Source organism: Triticum aestivum, chromosome 5B (genome assembly GCF_018294505.1).
Source record: "Triticum aestivum cultivar Chinese Spring chromosome 5B, IWGSC CS RefSeq v2.1, whole genome shotgun sequence".
Lineage (NCBI taxonomy): Eukaryota > Viridiplantae > Streptophyta > Magnoliopsida > Poales > Poaceae > Triticum > Triticum aestivum.
In genome coordinates, this window is record NC_057807.1 from 164198056 (window position 1) to 164205638 (window position 7583).

Consider the following 7583-nt stretch of genomic DNA (forward strand, 5'->3'; position numbering starts at 1 on the left):
AGTTAAAATTGTCTCAAATTTGGTAAGGACAATAAGTGCAAGCAACACATCACATGTCATCCGTTGTAACTGAAGAAAAAATTAGCACGGTTTTAGTAAGAATTGTATATGCAAAAACAATGAGGAAAAAAATGACACAATTAAAATCCATGCCCGCTGCTGCTAAAAATCCATGCAGTCCCACACTGTAGGGGTTAATTAAACCTCAAATTGTTGTGTCCTCCTTTAGTTAGGTCCTTCTATGCGATTAGTGTGATTCACATTTCTTTTAATTTTTTCATGTGATCAGTGCCCAATCAATCGGGTGCAGCTTCCTTCTTTAGGAATGCATGGCAGCCCCTCAATCCCGGGAATCATACTATAAAAAGAAGCCACAATCAAGAATGGAGGGGGAAAAGTGTGTAACTTTTCATAAAAAATGTTGAATTTACGTGCTTGATTTTCTGTTAAAAATCAAATTAATAAGGCAATGTCTTCTCTACTACCTAAAAAAAAAGCAACGTTCCGTTTCCCCTCTTACATTCGTCCGACATCAGATTTTCGCTCGTCGCTCGTCGCTCCTCAATCGTCTGCACATGGGCCAAAGGCCAAAGCCCAGCCCGAGCGAGCCAGCCTACGCACAAGCACACGCACTCCTTCTTCCTCACGGCCTCAAAACGGGTGATGCTAGGGTTTCGCCCAGCCCCAGCCTCGGCCGCCGCTCGACCTCGGCGACCGCCGCTCCTTGGCTCCCCGGCCGCCGCTAGACCTCCACGGCCGTGCCTTGACCTCCTTGGCTCCTCTGCCGCCACTCGACCTCCTTAGCTCCTCGGCCGCCGCTCGACCTCCACGGTCGTGCTTCGCCAACACTTGCTTCCCTGTATCCCGCCCTTCATTGATATGGACTCATGCTCCTCAGCCCTCATGGTGTTGTGCTACGCGCGTGCTCTGCAGCCCCTCCTCCACGGTCTCGTACAGGAAGGACCAGGGCGAGTCGTGGTTACTAACGTGTGTGGGTGCGGATGTGGGTAAGATTTTCATTGATTTCTTCTCAGTTGGAAACTGTCCAGCCAGTATTGATTTCACGTTTCAATTTTCTTGTTGTTTTCACTGAATGAATTATAGGAACACACCTATCATATGCCCTAGCGGTGTAGGCCTGAACACATGTCATATGTTGGAGTAGATGCAAGTATATGAATGATGAATGGGTGCTGCCTTAAATCATCAGCACATTAGTGGTGCCCGATCAAAGTCAAACGCTCGCCCTGGACAGCCTGTTCGCCAAAGTTGTTACGCCGAGCTGTAGCTGCTGGGCGCCCATCTAGGCGCTCTGCTAGGTGTGGCGTCACTCCTGTTCCCGGCAACAGGTACTTCTCTACCCGTCAATTACAAATCCATCCATCCAACTTCAATTTTGATATATTTGATGTATAATGCATAATGAATCTTACTTATGTTGAAAAACTTAGACATATAAGAATGTCTGCAAGCAAACCATGTACCACACATTTTAGAAGGTTTATTTTTCTACATTTCTATTTTTTTCAACATATGTACTAGCTATGTATCAATAAGTATTTCTACATTTTTTATTTGATACCAAATTTTAAGGAACGTTAATCTGATGTATTTTTACAGTAATCAGCATGTTGACTTGACGCTTGCCTGTTCGCAACATACCTTGGTATTGTCGAAGAGTTGAATGATTGTAAAGCGGATATACCATTAATGACAATGGTGTGGATGGATTACCACGCGTGTATACGCCTCTTTCTTCCCTTGCTCATGCCAACTGAACGTGCTTCAAAAGTCCTCAGCCATGACAATTTCGTATTTTTGACCTATTGACAATGGCATGTCGTGCAAACTATCCTCCTAATTAGGAGCCAATCAGCCACGCAGATTTAGAGGGTGCTTGGATCCAAGGGACTTATTTTAGTCTGACTAAAAATAGTCTCTTTAAGAGGCTAAAGTTCCAAGCACTCCTAACTAAAAAGAGGCTAAAACTAGTCTTGAGACTAAAAATTTTTAGTCAGGGGTACCCCTACTAAAATATGGATTAGTCCTCTCTCTCCTCATTTAACTCCTCTCCTTTAACACATACGAGTTCTGGATTGGAGGATTTGAAGAATAATAAATGCCCATTAACTTGATTTTAGTCTCTTGAGGCTAGCAAGTTTTAATCCCACTATTTTTAGTCATGGGACTAAAACGTATCCAAGCACCCTCTTAATTTCCCACAACCCGCTTTTAATTAGCCACGCAAATTTATCCCACAATCCAGGTTTTAATGACGCTCAGCCATGCAGATTTAATTTCCCACAAACTGCTTTTAATCAGCCATGCGGATTTACTACAAAACCGCTTTTAGTGGAGCCATGCAGATATCACAATCCCGCGTGTGCAGCAATCAGTATTAATTTTCAGGAGTCAATTATTCCCTTTGTTTCCCACCGGGACCAACACATCTCTATCTTTCGTGATTTTGGAGGCCGCCTATTGATACTCGGAATAGTAAATCATAAACATATAAAGCTGGTGATTTTTTTATAAAGGGGTGTGGTGGTACAATTTAATTCGTACATGAATCCTCTCCCAGCAAAAGAATAAGCTGGTCCGTAGGAATTGTGAGATTGTGAGTTCGAGTCTTATACGAAGGAGGAACAACATTGGCCTGAAACATTTTTCCGATGAATGTTAGGCCCAGCAGCTGGAAATGGGAAAAAACCGTAAAAGTGTATTAGGACTTGGAAAGAAAGCGTATTGTGACGATGAACCCAAGGATTCAATCCGTGCTTTATTATTATTAGGAAAAGAAGTATAGTTTTGTATGGTTTCTTGTACATAACTTCATGTATCATGTATCATGTAGTAGTATGATATTTGTATGCATATGACATGCCTAGGAGTCCTCCTAATTATTCCATAAATTCTAGAAGTTAGATGTGATTGAATGGATTTATTATAAGTATTTCTTTTATTTATTTATTATATTTGTACGTTGTCTCATGTGATATTTTTGCGTAGGATTATTGTTGAATGTTCGTCATGCTTATAATTCTGTAGGATTATTCTAGGCTTTGCTTTGTTCATTGAATCATGAATTACTTTATGTATTAATTATCTTTTTTTTCTTAGCATGGATATATCTTAGATATGGTTCACATATTCATTTCCATCCATGTCACGTGTTATTTTATTGGTTTGAAATCATTGTCATGTGTATGATGGATGTTATATATTGTTTACGTGTCGTTGCATAGATCCTTTATGCTAGAAGTCAAATAAAATGCTTTCCTGTTTGCGAATAAATCCATTGTGGTTCTTTGTCGCATAGCATATTTTTTCCTAGTTGTTCCTTTGTTCTGTAGATGATTGTTATGCAAGATTACGTGGTTGGTTTATTTAGGTTATGTTTACATTTCTATCACTAGTTTATTCTTGTGGCACAGAACTTAGCTTATTACATCCTGGCAATTATCATTTTTGTTTATTTATATTGGTTTATTACCATGCCATGTTAACAATTGCTTCAAGTAGAATGATTGTTTTGATTGTCTACTACCATGTGCTATAGCACTGCGAGTATGTACTATTGTGTGATTGCATATATGGTTGGCCTTCATTAAGATGATTGACATGATAGTAGTTTGTTGATCTCATACTTTCTTTGATTAAATAACTCCTTGCTTGATCAACACTATGCCATGTTGTTATGATTGTATGCCTAGATTGCATAGTGTGTCAGTGTATCAACTCATGTTATAGATCATTCCAGGTTGTTATGTTATGTCTTTACAAGTGTAAGTTTGTCGTGGTGGGCGCACGTCAGATGCCAAGGGATGGATAAAGGGAGGAGGAGGCTCGAGGGCACGGGTGGGCTCCAGAGGCAAGGTCGGCATGAGTGAGCGAGGGACGCAAGACATACCCAGGTTTGGGGCTCTCCGGAGAGATAATATCCATAGTCCTGCCTAGTGTGGTTTATATGGTACGGTACAGAGTCGCTCCTAGAGCTGTTTGGAGGAAGAAGGAAGACAGGCCAAGGCTCAGGTTGTTCCCTCTCCTGGTGTGTGTGTGTGTGTGTGTGTGTGTGTGTGTTCTACTGATGATCTTATCGCCCCGTGCATGGAGGCCTCCTAGGGGTTTTATTGGTCAACCCCCCAGGGTTACAATGGTAAAGATACAAGGCTGCGGGGCCGGGATGTCAGCGTCCGGTAAGCCAGTGCTGGGGCCTGCCGGGTGCCAGGGCTCGTGGGGTTCTTCGGGCGCGGGCCCCGTGCGCCGCGAGGCACTTTTCTCCGTCTTGTCGATTGTCACGGAGCGGCCGGTTCGACTCGGCTACAATGGCGCACCGCCTGGTCGTCGTCGGCCTGCGTCAGCAGTGATGATGGGCGCACTATAGCCATGCCAGCCTCGGTCAGCGGAGTGGATGGGCCGCTGTTGCCATGCCTCTGCTGGTCAGAGGAGTTGGTGGGGCACTGTGGCCACGCTCAACCCCTCTGCGGGGACTTTTCCCATTGCACGCCTTGGATGCGACGGGAGCTTACCCGTGGCGGGGTTGAGGGTGGCGCCACGTGAGAGCTGGCTTGCTGGGGAAGTCTTGGCTCTGTCGGGTCGAAGGACTTGGCCTAGTTTAGGGACTTGGCAGGGTTGACGAACCCAGCCAAGTGCGCGCCGGATTGAGGGGCGATGCTGGCCCTGATATTTTTTGAAAAGGACCCGGGTTCCATTGCTTGCCCAGGGTTCATCCCCCCGACAGTAGTCATCGAAGTTGTGAAGGCTCGCCGGCTTCAAGCAGGGGGGGCCTTCGTAGTTTCCCCTCTGATAAGGTGGTTGTCGATGAAGCCTGTCACCGCCGGGTCCGGCAACACCTGTGTGCCGGCTTCTGGAAGCCTGATCGCAGCATCCCGGCACGGGCAGGAAACCGAGGAGTCTGCCAAATCTTGGGCATGATCTCTCGGGTTCGGCGCGGGCGCCACGTGGCGCTCGGGAGCTGAAGGGGCCTGACAGGCCACGCGCATGACGGGACAAGGCGACGATCTGTGGCCCGGCACTTCGTGTCCTCAGTCCATGCACGTGGATTTATTGCGGCGTCCGCGGGTCGGTTGCCATTCTCGAGACAGTTACTGTGTGTGGTCCATCTTCTTCCTTCTCTCTTGTTGTTGCAACTATCGTGCACCGCGCCATTCTTTCTTCTTGGGCGAGACTTTGCCGCCAATCTTTCTCCTCGGCTTCTTTCTTGTGCCCAGCATCGTAGATGGTGCTGCCGTCGGGCTCGTGGATGGGTTCCACCGTCAGCCAGGTGGACATACAGTACATGCGCAACACGCGGCGGCTGCCGCCGGAGACGACGGTGGCCATGCACTTGCCGGGGGGCGAGCAGGAGCCGTGCCTAGAGGAGACCAAGCACGTGGCTTTCTTCACGCACTTCAAACACGGGTTTGGCCTCCCCGCGAGTGACTTCTTCGGCGCGTTCCTAGAGTTCTTCGAGCTCTAGCTGCACCATCTGGGCGCGAACGCCATCTTGCAGCTCTATGGGTTCGTCACCCGGTGCGAGGGGTACCTGGGCGTCGAGCCCACCATCGACCTCTTGGTGCGCCTCTTCTTTCTGAAGCAGCAGGGGCCAGGGCCCGGAGCCATGTCCACCTGCAGGGCTGCCGTCATCATGACGCGGTCGCGTGGGGTGCCCCAAGATGCTGTTGGAGGATTCTGCCAAGAAGTGGCAGAACTCCTTTTTCTACGTCAGCAACCTTGGCGCGGATCACATCAACATGCCGCCCTTCGTCGATGTGACGCCGCAGAGGAGGACCATCTGTTCCTACTTCCCCAAGAATCCATTGCAGGATGTGCTCAACCTATGCGCCTGGGTCGCGGAGATGAAGGCGCGGGAGGGGCTCACCAGCACCGACCTCATTGCCGCCTTCATCATGCGCCGGGTGCTGTTGCTGCAGCGCCGCACCCACATCATCAGCGACATGAACGGTCTTCAAGACCCCAACAGGATGTCGCCCCGGCGCCTCCTGGTGGAGCAGATTGCCAGTCAGGTCAATGACATCTCGAAGGCCGGGCTGAAGGAGGAGTGGTGGTTCGGGAAGCCCCCCTATAGCCACGGGAACCCGACACCGACGGTGAGTCCTTGGTCCTTGTTCTTTGCTTCTGCTCATCTTCTTATCCGTCCCGAAGCGACAAAGGAGGTACTGCTGAACACCATCCGGCATCCATATGATCGAGTGATGACGCACGTGGTGCAAGTCGGCTCGGAGGATGCGGCGGTGCTGCTCGAGGAGTCGGAGGCGGCCGACGCCGACGCTGGCACGATGTCCCAGGCAGGTAAGTTTCCGCGTCTTGATTTCTTGTGATGCCTGCCGAAAGGTGCATGGTGATGCTGACAAAACTGGCGACGCAGTGGCGCCGAGGGGAGAGGGCGGCGACGCGGCCGGGTTGTCTAGTCGGCCGGATGTGAAGGGGGACGTGGCGCTTCGGAAGCAGGCCGTGAAGCATGCGGCAGACCAGGCGGCTGGCGCCAAGCCGACCACCAAGAAGCAGTGCCGCTTCATGCCAGGGGCGCCGGCGAGACCGACTGTTCCATGGTGGTGTGGATCATAAAATCAGCTTCCTTTTTCCTTATTCACTTATTTCATCGTGCTTTAGGTCGCTGATGGCGCTGGCGCTGGCGACGATGGAGGTCGCGTCCGCGGGCAGCGCCGTGTTTCGGAGGACCCGATCGAGCACCATCGACCGGGATGAGGAGATTGTCAATCCGAACCTTGGCCTGGACCCGGCCGACACTGAGGCCCTGGCCTGGAAGGACCAAAATAGGGCCGAGGTGGCGATGGCGGCGGGGCCTGCTACGTCTTGAGCTTGTGTTGGTTTTCCTTGAAGAGGAAAGGGTGATGCAGCACAGTAGCGTAAGTATTTCCCTCAGTTTTTGAGAACCAATGTATCAATCCAGTAGGAGGCTCCTTAGAAGTCCCATGCACCTACACAAACAAACAAGAACCTCGCAACCAACGCAATAAAGGGGTTGTCAATCCCTTCACGGCCACTTGCGAAGTGAGATCTGATAGAGATAATATGATAAGATAAATATTTTTGGTATTTTTATGATATAGATTGGAAAAGTAAAGATGCAAATAAAAGTAGATGGAAAGCTTATATGATAAAAGATAGACCCGGGGGCCATAGGTTTCACTAGTGGCTTCTCTCAAGATAGCATAAGTATTACGGTGGGTGAACAAATTACTGTCGAGCAATTGATAGAAAAGCGAATAATTATGAGATTATCTAGGCATGATTATGTATATAGGCATCACGTCCGTGACAAGTAGACCGACTCCTGCCTGCATCTACTTCTATTACTCCACACATCGACCGCTATCCAGCATGCATCTAGAGTATTATCTTCATAAAGAACAGAGTAACGCATTCAGAAAGATGACATGATGTAGAGGGATAAACTCATGCAATATGATATAAACCCCATCTTTTTATCCTTGATGGCGACAATACAATATGTGCCTTGCTGCCCCTGCTGTCACTGGAAAGGACACCGCAAGAATGAACCCAAAGCTAAGCACTTCTCACATTGCAAGAAAGATCAA

At 48.5% G+C, this 7583-nt stretch overlaps 1 protein-coding gene across 4 annotated transcripts; it reads left to right on the forward strand.

The window, feature by feature from the left end:
- The first annotated feature begins 584 nt into the window (after nt 1-584).
- On the forward strand, nt 585-7016 carry LOC123110917 (uncharacterized). 4 transcript variants are annotated; one of them, XM_044531556.1, is made up of 3 exons: nt 585-1007; nt 1105-1349; nt 3761-7016. In XM_044531556.1, exon 3 carries the CDS (start codon nt 5676-5678, stop codon nt 6339-6341), a length of 666 nt encoding a protein of 221 aa, XP_044387491.1. In that variant the 5' UTR covers nt 585-1007; nt 1105-1349; nt 3761-5675; the 3' UTR covers nt 6342-7016. The 4 variants fall into 4 exon arrangements, 3 of the variants coding, with proteins under 3 accessions (XP_044387491.1, XP_044387492.1, XP_044387493.1); XM_044531557.1 differs by having other exon boundaries at nt 3815-7016; XM_044531558.1 differs by having other exon boundaries at nt 585-1003.
- Nucleotides 7017-7583: the final 567 nt, after the last annotated feature.

Bases quoted from the DNA above. Each gene is read 5' to 3' on its own strand.
- LOC123110917 (XM_044531556.1), top strand. From the start codon at position 5,676: ATGCTGTTGGAGGATTCTGCCAAGAAGTGGCAGAACTCCTTTTTCTAC.